Below are 17,899 nucleotides of genomic sequence, written 5' to 3' on the forward strand. Positions count from 1 at the left end.
CTTCCCCCATATATATACATAGTTTATTTACCCAACATCCTTCAAACCTCTTCAAATGGTTTTTGTTATATCCCTACCCTGTAAACTCAATATTTCCCCTATTTTCTTTCCCTCCTCCCTCCCCATCTCCATGCTTTACCTGAACTTTTCAAGCTTCAGCAAGCTGGCTTCATCTTTCAGAAGATCCAAGCAAGGATGTGCAAAAGCAGGGAAATGTTTCCTGGGCCCTAAGCCTTGGAAAGATGGAATGGATCTAGTACAACAACTAGGAAATAGGTTATCTGTTTTTGATTGGATGGAGCAGACAGAAGGTAATGAAAATCCTCCTGGAAGATAATATTTGGGATTTTATTTTACTTTTTGCTGAGGAAGATTAACCTGAGCTAACATCCATTGCTAGTCTTCCTCTTTTTTTTTTTTTTTGGTATGTGAGCTGCCACCACAGCATGGCCACTGACAGATGAGTGGTGTAGGTCCACGCCTGGGAACTGATCCCAGGCCACCGAGCAGAGCACACTGAACTTAACCACTAGGCAACCAGGCCACCCAGGCTGACCCTGGGATTTCATGTTGGTACATAAGGGAAAAAAATGAGGAAAAGCAAGGGGATGAGCTAGGACACTGTTGCAGAGTGCTTAACATATCTTTTCCCAGGAAGTTTCAGTTTTATGCCTTTATTTTAGTACTTTATCTTCTGTTCTCATTTGACCTCTTTAAAATGTGTTTTTAAACCGTAATAAAGGTAGAAATGTAAAATCCTATGCTATATTTGGTGCCCTGAGTTAATGAGGGAATGAATGAAACTAGTTTTCTATGTAGCTTTACAAAAAATTCTGGGAAAGGACAATTAGGGAAACAAAGAAGAATATGTCTGGGGTGTTGACTGAAAACTGTGAACAGATTCTTACCAAGGAATATGTCAACCACACAACCAATATGTCAGTGGTTGTCAAACATGAATCCCCTGCTGAGTACCATAGGTGGTTCATTGCCTTTCCCCTCAGGGCCCCAGTGATCGGGGTTCAGTGGGAGTATGTGGAGTCTTACGGACAGGTCTAATGGTCTTTGAACTTGTACGAAACACTACTTTCTGATCATCTAGTCTCAAAAACAGAAAGGGCCTTTATTATTCTCTAATTTTAAGCCTCTATTTTTGAAGAGAAAGAGAATGAATTGTTCGAGAGAAGAGACAAATATTTTTAAGTCTAAGTAGTTGCAACAATATAAGCTGCTGAATAAAGTCTCTGTAGGACATTCTATGATTAGCGGACCCAGGTTTTTGAAATCCCTGAATATGTATACATCCTCTTTCCTCCTCCCTTTCTCATCCAGAATATTATAATATACCAAAACAACAACTCTGGGGAATCGTGTAGTTATCAACACCTGACCAAAAAAGATTTACTATAGATAAGTTACCTTTGTATTATCTTATTCTGCCATTGTGTAACGTCTTGAATTTGAGCAATAAGTAGGTATTGATTCAGTGTGCCTGAAAGGAATACCAGAATGAGACAAGAGTATAAAATAAAAACTACTTCAACCACAGAATCAAGCTATCGAGGTAGACCAGGAAAGTTTACTAAATGTGACAGGGCGTGGCCTCAAAGTATTACAGTGATCGCCACGCATCCTATCCCCTTCACTGTGGAAGGGGCAAGTTACTTGTGTGCAAATGAACATGTACTCTAGCGAGCTTTCGAAAAGTTACAGAATCTGATAGCATCTTGGATTCCCTTTAGTGTCACCTTTAGGAAAAAGGCAGATCTTCACTAGGGAAAGGGATAGGTGTATGGGAAATAAACAGAACGGAAAGTCGGATAGCAGAAACAGCTTCTTTCCACGGATTAGGTGGGTGGCTCTGAAAAGAGCCTTTGGAGTCAAGCGGGCGGCGAGCCGCGCGAGCGCCGCGTCCCGGCAGGGACTCACTTGGAGCTGGTGTACTTGGTGACGGCCTTGGTGCCCTCGGACACGGCGTGCTTGGCCAGCTCGCCGGGCAGCAGCAGGCGCACGGCCGTCTGGATCTCCCGGGACGTGATGGTCGAGCGCTTGTTGTAATGCGCCAGGCGGGACGCCTCGCCGGCGATGCGCTCGAAGATGTCGTTGACGAAGGAGTTCATGATGCCCATGGCCTTGGACGAGATGCCGGTGTCCGGGTGCACCTGCTTCAGCACCTTGTACACGTAGATGGAATAGCTCTCCTTGCGGCTGCGCTTGCGCTTCTTGCCGTCTTTCTTCTGGGCTTTGGTGACCGCTTTCTTCGAGCCCTTTTTGGGCGCGGGCGCGGACTTGGCCGGCTCAGGCATAGCGGGAAGCACGAGCGCCAGACACGAGCGGGCGAGCAAACCCAACAGCGGGTCCGAGGCTGCCGGAAGCGACTCGGTACTTATAGAGGCTGTACGCAAATTAAGGTTCTGATTACGCTGCGTTGTGATTCGCGAGTTTTCAGTGGCGCGCCTGCGAGGGAGACGAGATTATGTAAATGAGTGGATTCTAGCTGAGCTATCCTATTGGTCACCAGAGCAAAGCTACGCTTTGGCCAATCAAAATGCTCCGTAGACAATCGCCGTTCTGCCTATAAGAGGGTGAAGCGGAGCCGTTTCGGGCGACTTTGGCGGTTGTCGAGCGGTAGCGGGTCGCAGTGAGTGCCCCCGTCATGTCTGGTCGTGGCAAACAGGGAGGGAAGGCCCGCGCTAAGGCGAAGTCGCGGTCTTCTCGCGCTGGGCTCCAGTTCCCGGTGGGGCGAGTGCACCGCCTACTGCGTAAAGGCAACTACGCCGAGCGGGTGGGGGCCGGCGCGCCGGTCTACATGGCGGCGGTCCTCGAGTATCTGACGGCGGAGATCCTGGAGCTGGCGGGCAACGCGGCCCGAGACAACAAGAAGACGCGCATTATCCCTCGTCACCTGCAGCTGGCTATCCGCAACGACGAGGAGCTGAACAAGCTGCTGGGCAAAGTCACCATCGCCCAGGGCGGCGTTCTGCCCAACATCCAGGCTGTGCTGCTCCCTAAGAAGACGGAGAGTCACCACAAGGCAAAGGGCAAGTGAGGCCGGCGTCCGGAGGCCCGCCCAGCCCCCGTGTGGTGGGGGCACCTGTGAAATCAAAGGCTCTTTTCAGAGCCACCCACTCCTTCAAATAAAAAGAGTTGTTACAGTAGCCGCTGCCGACTCCCATCTGTCATGTGGGGAAGGCCGGGCCCAGAGAGAACGGGGGCGGGGGTGCCATTTGCTCCCTACTCCCAACCGGTCCTCGGCTTCTCTGGTCTTGAGCCCTTAGCCACCTTTACTCGGTTCGGTGGCTCGTAAACTTAAGGACTTACTGACGCAGATGGAGGTGCCTAAGCTCCCCGGGCACCGGGGTGCAGTCGGTTGATTCAGTTATGGATGCTTCCGGGCGGCCCCGGACGCTGTGTTGTAAGAGTCGGTGCCGAGGGCGCAACTCCGCAGTCGTTCCCGAGGCCTTTGCCCGACACTTGAGGTTTAGGGTGAAGGGGACCTGTTCTCGTTCTCATTCTGGCTCTTCCCCCCCCCCCCCACTCTCTCTCTCACAGACACATGTGCACCCCAGTCGGTAGAGGAGGGGGCGGCTTTCAGGATTGTGGCGGACCTGGGTCTTGGCCTCACTGAGCCGACTTAGTTTAACAAGAAAGTGAGGAGACGCCTTCGCGGCCGAGATACAGGTTCCCCACTTAGGCTCTCGGAGGCGGAATCTTGCGCACGGGGGGACGGACAGCTTTCCCACCCGAAAGGCGGGAAGGCAAAAGCATCGGTCGGACCAACTGGGGGTCTCCGAAAAGGTAGCAAGCAGCAAGGCGTGCGGGGGGCGTGGGACGAAGGGAAGCCCGAGGTTCGGTTCGGGAGCTACGAAGCGTGGAGAGGAAGAGGGTATCGCGGGGAGCGTGTTCCAAAGGAGTGAGGGGCTGAAGAGGGACAGTCGGACACGGTTCTGATCAACAATGACTCGCCCTGAAAGAGAGGAAAAACAAGGTGGGAAAAAGTGTTGGGAAACTGGGAAGGAGACAGCGAGGCGGGTGGGCGGGGGAGGGGAGGATTCTGCGCAAGCCAATGGGTGACGCTAGGCCGGATGACGTCGCGGCCAATGGCCAGGCAGCGCGGGACTTTCAATTCTCGCCCCGCCCAATCGGGAAAAGCCTGTGCCTATAAAGACTGCCGCCGCGGGCCGGCCCCCGTTAGTCTCCCTGTCGCTGCGCAGGTAAGTTCGTGTTCTGGCTGGGCATGGCCCGTACTAAGCAGACCGCCCGCAAGTCGACCGGCGGCAAGGCCCCGCGGAAGCAGCTGGCCACCAAGGCGGCCCGCAAGAGCGCGCCGGCCACGGGCGGCGTGAAGAAGCCGCACCGCTACCGGCCGGGCACCGTGGCCCTGCGGGAGATCCGGCGCTACCAGAAGTCCACCGAGCTGCTGATCCGCAAGCTGCCGTTCCAGCGGCTGGTGCGCGAGATCGCGCAGGACTTCAAGACGGACCTTCGCTTCCAGAGCTCGGCCGTGATGGCGCTGCAGGAGGCGAGCGAGGCCTACCTGGTGGGGCTGTTCGAAGACACCAACCTGTGCGCCATCCACGCCAAGCGGGTGACCATCATGCCCAAGGACATCCAGTTGGCCCGCCGCATCCGCGGGGAGCGGGCTTAAAGGGCGCCCGCTCGGCTCGAGGTTCCATCATATCCAAAGGCTCTTTTCAGAGCCACCCACAACAGCACTCGGAGGGAGCTGTGCCGCTTGTCCTTCGCGCCCTTCCGGAGGGCGCCCCTATTGCCTCGGGGGGGAGGGCGGGGCGTTAGAGCGGGCCGAGGCATTGTGCTTCCCCGGGGGTCAGCTCTTAGTCGCTTTAGCTCTCGCCGGCCGCCGTCGGGGGTGGTTCTGAGCCTTGCGGGAGCTGACGCCGGTCTGCTTATCTGGCCTGGCGAGGCGGCCGCTGCTTTCTCGGGCGCGGCTGGGACGCGCGGCCTCCCTTCCTGAGGCGGCCGCAGGGGCGGGCTCCTCTGGGGCATCTTGGCGGCGCCCGACGGTGACCCGGGATTGGAAACCGGCCAGGCCCGGGGGGAGGGGCTTCGGGGCCGCGAGTGGCCCGAAACCGGGAGGCGTCACCAGGGGACGCTCGGGCCTCGCCGTCCAGAGCTCGCCCGACCTGGCCTTCGGCGGGCCAGCTGGAGGCGCGCGCCGATCGCTCAGCGCCCGCGACCTCCTCGTCCCCGCCGGAAACGGCCCCACCGGGCGCGCCTCTCCGGCTGCGGAGGGAAGTCGCCCCCTTCGTCTTTCGTCTCGCCGGGCGTCTGCCGGGTGAAGTTGGGGATTCCCGCGCTTCGAATGTGGGTAATTTCGGGCTTCACTCGACAACAGGCTGACACCTCGCACCCTCTGCTCCTCCTCAAAGCCCCGGCGGGGCTGGGCGGGGCTGGGCTGGGGGCGCGTACAGACTCCCAGGCCGCTGTCGCGATCTGGGCCCTAAACGGACCGTTTCCTGCCCGGGGGCGCAGGGGGAGACTCACTGTCCTCGGCGAAGGCGGCTCTCCCACCTTCGACCCATGTCTGGATTCCCTGCCCAGACTTGGTAGTTTCTCTCCGCGTCTTCTTCAGACGTGTGGGGAGTCTGTTTTCGGGTATTTGGAGGACTCGCCCCTTACCACCGCCCCCCGGAAGGACAGACCTGGCGCTCGGAGTTCAGGTTCTTGGGAAGAGCAATCAAACAGGCAGAACATGGAACGATGAAGCTCCCCGCTCTGAGGAAATAGTGAGGGTTGGAGGCCCGAGAGGTGACTCCCGCGCTGCTCGGGAGGTGGAAGGGCAAGGCCTCTTGGTGGTCAGGGCCGTCGGGCGGGGTTTTGCAGAGCGCGTCTCCGCAGAGCTCAGATGCAAAGGCTGTACAGGTCTTAGATGACGGCTTCTTAACCTTCTCGGTCACTTATTTGCACCTGGAAGAGGCCAAGACTTGTGTTTGCCGTTTCCTCGCGGCACCGTGACAGGTTAAAGGCATTCGTTACAGAGATCGGTGAGAACTCACAGAGGGGAGAAGGGGAACGGAGAGAAACTTAGTTTTTTAAAGCTCCCCTTGCTTCTCCTGAGATGTGTCAGAGAAAGGGAGAGCAGTGTAGGGACTGAGGCCCCTCCTGCAGCAGGTTGCCACCTGTCTCTGCTCCAGGGTCACGGCAATTTCCAGAGCGTGCCTCCGGGTCTCTGCCCAGACTCTTCATACCTGCTTAGGCGCCCACTGCAGGGTGGAGCCAGGGGCCTGGGTCTGTACTCTCCAGGTCAGAAAGAGGGACTTTTAGAGGTGCGTGGGGCACCACCTTTGCACCCATCATCTCATCCATCCTCATGGCAGAACTTTCAGGAACATCCAGGCGATGGGGCTTTCTGAGGTACAGTCCGAGGCTCTCGGGTGAGTGACTTGTCCAGCGTCGCGGGTCCGGGAGCAACTGAGCAGACCCTGGAACCTGTGAGGTCGGTGTCAGGTGTCAGCCCTCTGCGTCCTCCGCCCGCCCCCGAGATCACACTGCTTTCATTTTCCAGTCTGGGCACCCCTAACCTCCGGGAAGTCTCCCCGTCTGAATCTCAAAGGGAAGTTTAGTGGCGTGGTCGACATCCAGTCGGGAGTAGAAAAGAACTGCGTGTTCCCGTCGCTGTGAAGGCCCACCCTCACGGCAGTCTCTCCGATCTTTCCATTTGTTTGGGAGACCGACCGGCGCAAACTGAGTCCATCAATACGAGGGAACGATTTAAAATGTAAGTTTTGACATTTAATCGTTTCTGTACTTACATCATTCTTTACTCTCAGGTGAGAGTTAAAGGATAATGAAGGATCAGGCAGATAAATGGTCTTCCTCTAATGGCTAGCTCGGTTGTGAGAAAAGTCTAACCCTGAACCCGGGATTTTTAAGAAGTGAAAAACGGTCTTTGTTCAGATTGAATTCCGCCTTAGGGTGGCAGGGGAGAGGCGTGTGTGCGCGTGTGTAGAGGGAAGCTACGTGGTATTTCGGCCCTGATGACACTACCTTTGCTTCCTCCGAAGAGGACTAGGCCCTTGGGTTCACACGCTCTCCTGGTCCTCCCTCACCCTCTCCAGGTCCCCATCTCAGCCTTCTCCTGTTCTCTGCCAGGCTTATCAATATTCCTGGTTTCGCCCATGCTGGCCTTGGCCGTCTGACTTCTCCCTGCAACACCAGTGAGATCATGGACTCCCTGCCTACCCTCTCTCTGCCTCTCTGCCAAGTGCTCCCAAATTAGCATCTTCCGCTGAGACCCCTGTCCTGAGCTCAACACCAATATTTCTAACTGCCTGGTGGCCAGGTGCTTCTGGATGGAAAATAGGCACTCCAGACTCGGCTGATTTCCTAAACGGCATCATCTTGCTTCCCAAAGCGATTTCTCCCCTTCCGTATTCCCCATCCGGACACAAAGACACCTTCATCCCCGCACCTGTTCCGGTCGGAAGTTCCTTCCTCTTGTCTTTTGTCCAAATCTCATGAGTCACCAAATGCTATCGAACCTACGTTCTGACTTTCGATTCTATCACCCTCTCTCCCATCCGTCCCTGGTCCCTGCCTCAACTGAGGCCCTCACCCAGCTCGGAGCTGGAGGGTTGAGTAAATACTCAGGCTAGACTCTCTGCCCTGCCACTAGGCTTCCACTCTGTGTGAGAGCTATCTTTTTTAAAATGCATTTATTTGAGCCTGTCACTCTCATGCTTGAAATGTTCCCACCTCCTCTCCCTTCCCTTCGGAATAGAGTCCAGCTTCTTTTGCATGACAGCTCCGAGCAGCGGGGGTTAATAACCAGTAGGGACTCTGGAGTTACATAAACCTGGATTTCAATCCTGGTCGTGCCCGTAGAACGGTAGGTGACTTCAGCAAGGAAATCTCCCTGCTCCCATTTGTAAGACGGGGACAACAGCATCTCGCTGATAGCGTTGCTGGAAATATTCAAAGTGACGATTCCTGTCAAGTACCTAGCACAGTGTCTGGTCCAGAAGAAGCATTCAATTAAGTTTAGCGACTCTATTCATAGTTATCAAATTTCAAAGATCCTAATCACAATGGTTTTAATAGACATCTAGTTCCCGCTGTTTCTCAGAGCCTCCCCAGGGTTCGGGTGCTGTGCCAGCTGAACGAGTAGGTTCTGGCCCCACAGGACGCCTGCAGTCCCCACGTGTACGATGTCTTCACACATTCCGTTTCTTCTGTCTGGAATGTCCTCCCCTTTTTTGTAGCCCTGAGAACCCCTGCTCCTTCTTCGAGATGCAGCCCTAGGTGGCCTTCCCTTCCCTTTCTCCTCTTCTCTCTGGGCCTTCCTCCTTGCCTCTCCCCGTCCCTATCCTGACACCCCTTCCTATTCCTTACCGTCAGCATTCGGCTGGCAGCATTCCTCAGGGGGAGGATTTGTCCTTGTTCGTCTCCGTGGCGCCAGCACCCAAGCAGTGCCTGGCACACCGTAGGTGGTCAGGAAATGCTTGAGGAGGAGCCTAATCCACCCGCCCTTCGACTCTTTGCCTTACATGAGGGAGTCGGGCAGGAGATGCCCCAGGCTCTTGGGGTCCTGGAGGTTACAGATCAGGAGCAGGCCCGGACCGGACCTCTGCGAAGAACTTCCAAGGTTTTAGGGGTCCCAGAACACGGGAGCAGGAAACTGCCCAGGGGCAGGGCGTCTCCGACGAAGCCCAGGTGCCCCTTGCCCGTACGTGGCCACCGTCCCAGACGGAGCCCGCTCCTGGTGATAGTAACTGAGAACGAGGAGTTCACTGAGCTGCGCCACCGCCAGCGGCCCCCATCCGTTGCCGAACACGGCCGATCTGGGGAGGAGCGTTGGCTTTTATTATCCCCAAAGACATCAGATTCAGCCCTGCCGACAGGATTGTTTGGGGATGCGGTTAGCGGTTGAGTGTACGATCAGGAGCAGAGAGTGAAGCATGCCTAAAGAGAGGCAGGAGGAGGAGGAAGGACCGCAGAGGACAGAAAGGGGATGGGAACCAGAAGTCTCGGCTCCTCACTGCTATGAACTGGGGCTGAGGCCTGAGGCCCCTTGCAGGGTAGGGCCAGGGCTCCTGACCCCTAACCGGGAAAAGGCTCCAAAGAGAAGAGACCGGGGTCTCCGTTTCCTCACGTGTTTATAAAGCAGGATCATAACTGCACCCGCTTCGGGATTGCTGTGAGGATGAAAAGAGGTAACACAGTTCACACAAAGTGCTTAGAACAGAGCCTGACAGGTGGTCATAAATCCATATTAATAACATCATTAGCATCGGTGATGTAAATATTAGTGACATTAACGTGAATCGATGTAAGTCCCAGTTACAATCACGTCCTGGGAAAGAAAGAACAACGCACACTAACGGGCGACCGATTTTAAGCACGTGACCAGCTTCTAGACTGCATGGCCCAAGCAGTAAGGACACCCACGTTCCTAGATGCCTTAGGGCTCGTCTTTCACTCACCTCCTCTCATCCGGTTTCGCAGTAACCCTGGGAGGGAGGAAGGGCTTTTTGACTCCTGTTGAACAGGTGAAGAAACTCACCGTGGCGAGGGAGAGACACCTGGGAATGTGGGTCACAGCCAGAAGATGGCAGAGGTGGAACTTGAGCCTGGGTCTCCTGTTTTGCTTTGCTTTTTGTACTAGACTTGTTGTTTCAGAAGGAAACAATGCACAAAATAGTTACACGTAGAGATACAGTATCACTCAACGTGTACAGTAGCTCTGATTTCTGCTGACTCCAAACTACAGTAAGAACAATTTGATATTGCTAGCTACTGCACGTTCACACACACACACACACACACACACACACATCCTCACACACCTCTAAAAAGTGAAACAAGTTGTACAAAAGGATATTGTTTTCTGCTGTGGATGCACCATGATACTTTCAATCCTGTTCTGTTTCATTAATAAAACATACTGGCTCCTATTTTCTAAGTCGATTTCACCACTTGCTAATAGGTTCCAACCTGCAATGGAAAACCACTGCGAAAGAGAAAATTGCAAAGAACAAAGTAAAATCACGACTCAAGTTAAAAATTATAACTATTTGGTTCCACAGGAATCCTGGTTTCTCTTCCTGCCTGGAGGCACGTACACGAGGTTGCAACAATGAGAATGAGGTCTTTAGGCTCCGTAAGGAAAAGGCACGCGGTAAAAGGGAAGGCATGCTGCGGTAGGTAGCAGAGAAAGACGCAGATGAGTTACGGAGAAGTTCAGAGGCTAAGATCACTTCTAACTGAGGGGATCACAGAGCTCTTCCTGTGAGAGAACTTGGCACCGGGGCAGGGAGTCTAATCCAAGCTGAGGAACCAGAAAAAGATGAGGAGAATTGTGAGTGGCGGCTGGTTGGTCCACAGGGTGGGCCGAGGCCCGGAATGGGAGATGACTTTTCAGTGGCGGGGACTTTGAGGCCAGCTGACTGGGGGTCTTGAATGCCAATCTGGGGAGAGGGTGGATGTTACCCTGTAAACAGTGTAGGGGAAGGGATTATAGAAGAGGAAGAAAAAAATTAAGGCAATAATGAGATGTCTTTTACACTGGATGCTCCACCTGGCCAAGAGGGAGGGCTTGGATGGTTGGTGCCCCACTGGTGGGGTGTGGACTACGGCAGCCATTCTGAAGGGCCGCCCGGAACTTCTTAGGCCAATGAAGGATACGCATCATAGGAACCAGCACGGCTGTCTCCGGATATCTATCCAAAAGACATTCTCACGCAGGCCTAGCAGGGAAGATGACAGGGATGATGGGACATCAGAAAGAATGTAGGCGTTCGTCACTGCGAGAGCGGCTAGAGAAAATGTGGCGGATTCACTCCATGGAGTACTCTGCAGCAGTAGGAGACAGTGGATTAAATGGCTGGCTACATAACAACAAGGAGAGATCTAAAATGTTGTTCTAAGGGAAATAAGGTAACACGTGGAATGAGATTTAAAACACAACTATTTATGTAAATTAAAAGTGCATTAATGGATCTTGCAATCATGCATAGAAACCAAATATGCTTTGACCATAGTAGAACGGTTTTCTATGGCGGGGGCGGGGGGGTGGGGGGGGGGGCGGTGGAGATCGGGAAATGAGGATAAAAGAGAACAACAAAAGTGGGAGAAACCAACAGGAGGGAGTGCCTTAAGCAGGTGGGTAACATACTCAGAGCCGTGTATACAGAAGGTTACTCTGGGGAGAGGGTGCAGAAGGAGTCAGAAGTGAGCAGCACCCGAGGCAGGGGGCCAAGTCACAGGCCTCAAGGACAGAGCAGATGAGAGGTGCTGAGAATGACAACAAGGGAACAGGCCACAGCAATGGATCGGGGCGGGCGAGGGCCGGGGTGTGGGGGCTTTGACATTATGCCACATAGAATATTGCCCGAACCTGGAGGAGGGAAGGGGCAGAAGGGGGTTGTTGTGGCAAAAAGTAATCAACGATGTCTCGGGACCTTCCTGCCTGAGTGACTGCGAGGATGTGCCACCTTCAAGGAAATTGGCAGCTGCCAAAGAGTTTACTTCAGGCCAGGCTGGGTCTCAGCTCTCAATGGGCAGCGGCAAGTGGCCATGGCAGCTGGGAGTGTGGATCTGGAGGCAGATCTAGAGACTCAGCTGAGTTCTCTCGTCTGCCCAGAGGAGCTAGAGGAGTCCCTGGGAAGAGTTTATGAAGAAACGGCCCAAAGGACAGGCCTCTGAGGACCATCTACACCACTGGGGGGGGGCATCTGGTGGGGAAGGGAAGCTAAAGTAGTTTTGTCCTGAAACCAGAGGAAAAGTATAACGAAGAAATTGGACCAGATGGTTTCCTGGGTCCTTTCCAGCACCAATACTGTATGGTATGGTTCCATTAAGTGTGTTTGGCAGATGTCTTCGAGATCCTCAGATTATTTGTAATCTGCAAATTTTAAACAAACAGTGTAGTCAGACTCAGGAGCATCGTAGCGTATCAGAGAATGCCAAGATATTTAGACCGCTTCAACATCAGTTTCTTGCTTTGTAAAATGGCGATAATATTTACCTTTGGGGGTTGTCGCGAAGATCCGAAATGGTACGGAGTAGATATTCAATACGTGGGAACTATTACTCATTATTCTTTCACTTAAAAAGTAATTCAAATCAAAGAGAGGTATGTAAATTCAACCCAAATGACCTCTTCCAGTTGAGGGGACCCGGAGAGGTTTCCGTGCCTCCTCCCATCACCGTCTCCTTTTCCCGTCTTCTTCAGTCCTGCTGCCCCCTGATGCCGAATCTTACCCACTAGACCACCAGGATTGGCTTACAGATAGAAAAATGCTTATGTATCAGTCTGTCTCCTTCTTTTTCAAGGATGCACAGTTTTTCATTGAATAGATAGTTCTTCCATTATTTACTCAGACTCACATCAATGGAAATGTAGGTATTTTACAGACTTTTTGCTTCTAAAATCACTGTTGCAACTTATGCTTGTGCATATAGTTGGGGACGCTTTTCAGTATACCTGGTGGCTAATTGTGATAGGTATTGCTAAATCGGCTTCCAAAGGTTTTGGTGCAACTGCCTCTGGATATTAGCAAACGTTTAAATTTGGCCAGTTGGTTATTTGGTGCTGAATCTCATAGTCCCTCTCAGACATCAGGTTGAGCAAAAAGTTAAGCGTCTCCTGACCTCCCTACAAACTGTCTTCCTTAGGGCAGCGGCTCTCCCCACCCATCAGAGTCCCTGCTCAGGGCTAAATGTTGAGCTTGTGATGGAATTTTCCTCAGCCAGGTTTTGATTTTGGCCTTGGGTTTCTTTGGTTGCTCCTTCCCCTCTTCTCTTCCTTTGCTGGTTGGGTCTTCTGTTTAATGGTTGGGAGGTCATTGCGTCTGGTCTTATTGCATCGTGAAGCAGTAGACAAGGAAATGAAGGGCCGGTGGCGACTCAGACAGGTCATGAGGATGAATGACCCCCTGGGCCCGTGCTCACCCCATTCCAGCCTCTGGTCCTGGGCTCTGTAGGCTCAGAAATTCCATTGTATTGGTAGGCCAGGGGTGAGGGTCTCTGAAGGACTAGATCCCACGCATCACACTCTCAAGGGACAGAGATATAAACCCCTACTAATAATTGGCATCATTCACAGGAATTAGCATTTATTGAATGCCAATCATAGCGTTGACTGCTTTATAAATATTAATACACGTTATCCACAGAAGAACCCGACACAGTAGGTATTCTTTTCATCCTAGTGCTACTGATAAAGAAAATGAGGCTCAGAGATTAAGGGATTTTCACTGTTAGTAAACAGTGAAGTTAAGATCCTAACCGGAAATGTCTGATTCCAGAGATCATGCTCTTAATTTCCCAAAGAGAAGTGTAACCCATCTGCTCATCAGCTCCCTGTGGGTGAGTCCGTATGGGAAGCCAAACTCCCATTAGAAAGTTGGGAAGAGCGCGGAGGCAGAAGACCTCAATGGCTGCCATTATTCAGTCAGGATATCGTTGAGCTCTAAAGGCTGCCCGTTGCAGAAACTGGTTGCACCCACTAGAGTCACGGTCCATCTGCCTTGGAGGGTACCTGGATGGTCACAACCCCATGGTTGTTTTCCCCCACACCTTGTTTCCAAACCTCTTCTGTAATATGGTTGGTGTGGTAAGAAATCACTTTGTTGTAATTGTCGCCTTCTTCTCTACCACCAGACAAGAAATCCCGGAGTTCACTGCCCAGAAAGGCTCCTAGGCCAAGTGAAGATTTTCAGATCACACAGTTCATTGAATCCATTCAACAACGTGAAACAAGGAGAAAAAGGAAAGGGGTGCTCCGGAGAGGTTAGCACACTCGGAATAGGGTGCAGTGAGGGGGGGAAGTCCAACACAGCATCGAACCTTGGGTTACACAATGTTCTGTCCCGACTCGCTCTGCCGTGTCAGCCTTCCCTGCTGATGCTACAGCTAAGAGGACCAGAGCTGAGGTAGGCAAAGGGGCTCAGCACCTGGAAGGTCCCTGAAGCTGACTTATGCTGCTCAATCAGGGAGATATGGGGGCGAGTACGCCTGGCCATAGTTGTAATTCAAAAATAACCCGCTGAATAGCTATAGATGTCCCTGTGTATAGCCTGCAGAGGACATAGCGGGCCACAGTGCGTGTCCCCAGTGGATGGCTGATTTAAGGCATGAATACCGGGTACCTCATGTACCTCGTGACTATTTGACGTGCTGTTTACTTGATCCTTTCACCCGTTCCTCCCTGTGTTTACCACACTTGCTCTACTTGATTTATGCCTAACACGTCTCACAAGCTATGCTCACTTATTATCTATAATTAGTTTCTTCTCTTTATTTGTTCATTTCTCTTAGTTCCTATAGAAGAATTAAATATTCTTAAATAATTCGTTTAACACCTTACAACAATCAAGTCAGCTGGCGAGTCTATTTGATTCTTTAAGATGACTTTACATTTTTCTGATCTAATCCTGAAACATCCGGCCCTGCCCATCTGTTCACGCCTCGTCTGCACCCACCATCCTCCTTTCTCTCTGATTCCAGCTATGCTGACTCCCTCCCTTCCCCCGTGATCACAGAGCGCGTAAGATGTAGATTGGGTGAAACAGACAATAAACACATCAACTTTGGTTTCTGTGTCACTTCATGGCTTCACTCTTTCACATAGATCTCCTTCTCTTTTGATCCTTAAAACATTCCTGTGAGAAAGGTAGGAATTCTCGGTAACACTCAAGATGAGTAAACTGAACTTTGGCAAAGCTAAGATTTGCCATGGTTCACGTAGCCCAGGTTATCATCTTCTCATTGTTTGCCGGGAAAATTATACATGCTTATTTTAAGTCATTCGAACAATTCAGAAATGTTCAATGAGTATAAGTGACACCTATAAGTCATTCTTAAATTTTTGTGAACACTTTACCTGATAATTCCCCTCACATCCATACATATTTCTATACACACGTACATAACATTCTGCGTAATTGGTAGCTCAGTTCTTTTGGTTCAACCAGAGATATGACTTGTACCTCAATAGCTCGACTGTAAGGTACAGAGCGAGAGGTTTCAAAAGAAGAAAATAAGAATGTAGTGAAAGATGACTCAGGAGCGTCTAGCCTGGGTGCCCCAGAGGATAATGCTGCTATCCGGAGAAGTAGGGAGCCTGGAAAGGAAAGGGAAGACTTCAAACTGATCCATTGTGAAGTTTGATTAGCCAGTGAGACACTCAGGAGCGTCTGTGACCATGGTAACGGACGTAAGCCCGCAGACTGGATTCTATAACAATTCATATATATTCTAGTGGAAGGCCTGACTTCACCCAGGGAGGGAAGAGATGGCAGCCAGGGCTGGCTTACGGAGGGCATCTGAGCTACTCGGGGATGGAAATGAGAAGGAATTTGTTTTGTTAGCAAGTCAAAGAGATAAAAGAACATTATATTCCTTTCTGTTACAGATGGTTAAGAACTTTTTTTAAGAAAGCCATTTGCTAATGCACAAAGCTGCACAATGCACACTCTGTAATCCGGCAACATTCAGAGGCCGGATACAGCTAACAGAGCGTTCAGTGACACCCCATCATGATAGCATTTAGAGGAGCAGACAAGGCGGGAACAAGGATCACTGCTAAAATCACTGTAAAGAGGAGGTGTCACTAACGGTTAAAGGACAAGATCTGGGGGAAATCTGGGAAGAAAGAAAGAAACATGTCCATTAATTATAAAATTCGATCCTGTTAACAATACAAACCAATAATGTGTAGTAAAACAAGCTGACTGCATTTTTCACTCACCCATCTTTTACATTTGCCCCAAATTCGCTGAGGAAATAAAAGCTGTTTTACCTTTTTCCTCCTGTAACATTTTGTACTACCGAAAATTTAATAGGGTCATTCACCGGATGTTTTTCTTTTCCATCAGAGAAAGCAAATTTAACATTATGGTAAACAAATCAGGTTCAATACATATTCAGATTCTAAATACTTTTGTTTCATTTAAAGCAAAACCGTTACTTAGACCAGCGGTTCTCAAACCTTCCTGTGTTTCAGAATCACCTGGAGGGCTGGCTACAGCACAGATGCCCAGGTCTCAGCCCCTAGAGTGTCTCATTTACTAGGTCTGGGGCAGGTCCAAGATTTTGCATTTCTAACAAGTTCCCAGGTGATCTGAGATTAAAGACCACGCTTTAAGAACGACTAGTGTAGACAATGGACATGTTTTTCCCCCCTCCCTTCCACTATTTTTTTGATTTCTCTTCAAGTTTTTTCTCTCTCCTTCTCCAGAGTATCTCAGCGAGGGTCAGATATATTCAATCTGCATTGCCTTTAAAGTTTAAAAAACAACAACACGGTGATACTTGAAATAGCAATGCCATCAGTTGCGGGTGAGATTTTAATTTAGAGGGAAAATGAAACACCTTGAACACTGAATCCTCTTACTTCTCACCTGGGCACCTTCATCACAATTGTTATTCTCGCCAGCTCCTCCTTGATCCTCCCCAACCCCTCCCCCACACCGTATTATCTCAGTAGGAAGCCAGGCATTCTGCTCTTTCTTCAAAGCCTGACGCCGGCCCCACCTCCAGCCCAGCTTTCCCCAGTTCCCCAGCAGCCAGTGACTTCTGTAGTGTTAGGACTCCTGTAGTAATTACTGTCTACATTTCTCATCATAATGAATACATGCTACCATGTACTATTGTGCCACTTGTGTAAGCGTGTGTGTGTGTGTGTGTGTGTGTGTGTATGTATTTTATATATTATTTCTCTTCCCCGTGCTGCTGGGCAAGTCTCGCATCCTTTGACTTTCTGGTATCTCTTTTGCTAAGCCCCATGTTTTAAACCTGGTTCACCTTCAACTGTTTGATGCTAAAGAGAGCAGCCAAGTGTGGCGACCAGTAAAGAAAATAGCAGGTTTACCTTTTGGGAGCTGATGGAGAATTTCTTCTCTCAACTACTCCCATAACCAAATTTAACTGTAAAATCATAAGCCTAGAATGCTGAAAAAACCTTTTACTCACAGATGGGATCATTGCAAAAGTATAATTAGGCTAGCGGTGTGGACCTACCGCATTTCAATCCAAATCAGGGCAATGTAGAAGTGGTAGTGTAGGGAACGGCCTACTGTCTTCTTCACCATGCTGATTCTGGAGAATAACTTCCTTTTGCCTCGTCGCAATGAACGTGTGCTTTCTGTACTGCCAGCGAGTGTGCTCCTGCCGGTCTCTCCTAAGCCGCAACAGGCCCTGCGAGGAAAGTCACCCACACCCGACTGACCCGTTTCCTGAAGACTTCCTTTCAGGACATTAAGATCATCTAGCTCGCTCAGCTTTTATAGAAGGATCCTATTAAATTGTCCCTGCATGTGTATCTTTGCAACGTTGTCACTAAGAGACCATATCTCATAGGTCCTTGACTAAAGTCTCCCTTGAAGGTAGCACCGAAGGAAAACAAAACTCTCAGCAAGTAGTTTTGAGAGGGCTTTTTATTGAACACTAAAAACACAGCAATCAATACTTTTCATCCAGTGGCCAATTTGCCGGGCCAATTTGTTTTAAAACTGCACTAACGAGCTCACTCTGATCTCACAGCCTCTTTATTTCTTTGGAGTTTCGAACGCTTTCTGGTTGGATTTGTTTTGCTCCTGGCTCAGACCTTGTGAAGTGGGCAGACATGTCACAGGAGGGTATCCAACATGAACAGGGCCCTCAAGCCATCCGGTCCCTGACCCCATTGAACAGAGGGGTGAAGTGTGGTGCAGATAAATTGACAAGGCTAAAAGCCATGAGGTGGCACAAGTGGCCTCTCTGAACTACAAACCTGAGCTGGCCTCCTTCTGCCGGTTTCTTCTCTCCACAAATGAGGATAGCGCGCGCCAGAAAGAAGCCTGTGTCAGCAGGGGCCCGAGAACGTTTCGGATGGAGGAACAAACCCAGAGGCAGCTTTTGGCTTTGAGGGCTGTGAGCGCTTTGGGCGCCACTAGCT

The 17,899-nt window shown here is 50.9% G+C and overlaps 3 protein-coding genes across 7 annotated transcripts in view; 2 read left to right on the top strand and 1 right to left on the bottom strand.

Annotated features, from left to right (window-relative positions):
• Positions 1-1,852: 1,852 nt before the first annotated feature.
• LOC106846577 (histone H2B type 2-E) lies at positions 1,853-2,306 on the bottom strand. Its single transcript, XM_044758050.2, has one exon. It carries the CDS (start codon positions 2,304-2,306, stop codon positions 1,926-1,928), a length of 381 nt encoding a protein of 126 aa, XP_044613985.1. The 3' UTR covers positions 1,853-1,925.
• Positions 2,307-2,656: 350 nt separating this feature from the next.
• LOC123280632 (histone H2A type 2-A) lies at positions 2,657-3,158 on the top strand. Its single transcript, XM_044758048.2, has one exon. The coding sequence runs from the start codon at positions 2,657-2,659 to the stop codon at positions 3,047-3,049; it is 393 nt and encodes a 130-aa protein (XP_044613983.1). The 3' UTR covers positions 3,050-3,158.
• A 150-nt stretch (positions 3,159-3,308) lies between these two features.
• LOC106846575 (histone H3) overlaps positions 3,309-17,899 on the top strand; it is a 39,166-nt gene continuing 24,575 nt past the window's right edge. Inside the window, exons 1-3 of one of the 5 annotated variants that reach the window (XM_070497768.1) lie at positions 3,309-5,325; positions 6,527-6,739; positions 13,624-17,859. In XM_070497768.1, the coding sequence (XP_070353869.1) occupies positions 4,238-4,648 (411 nt within the window). In that variant the 5' untranslated portion in view covers positions 3,309-4,237 and the 3' untranslated portion in view covers positions 4,649-5,325; positions 6,527-6,739; positions 13,624-17,859. Of the gene's footprint in view, positions 6,740-10,046; positions 11,040-13,623; positions 17,860-17,899 lie in introns of those variants that run through there. The other 4 variants (XM_070497769.1, XM_070497766.1, XM_070497767.1 and 1 more) reach the window with 4 other exon arrangements.

Source organism: Equus asinus, chromosome 25 (assembly GCF_041296235.1).
Source record: "Equus asinus isolate D_3611 breed Donkey chromosome 25, EquAss-T2T_v2, whole genome shotgun sequence".
Classification (NCBI taxonomy): Eukaryota; Metazoa; Chordata; class Mammalia; order Perissodactyla; family Equidae; genus Equus; species Equus asinus.

Coding starts and splice junctions, on each gene's coding strand:
- LOC106846577 (XM_044758050.2), bottom strand. CDS start 2,306: ATGCCTGAGCCGGCCAAGTCCGCGCCCGCGCCCAAAAAGGGCTCGAAG.
- LOC123280632 (XM_044758048.2), top strand. CDS start 2,657: ATGTCTGGTCGTGGCAAACAGGGAGGGAAGGCCCGCGCTAAGGCGAAG.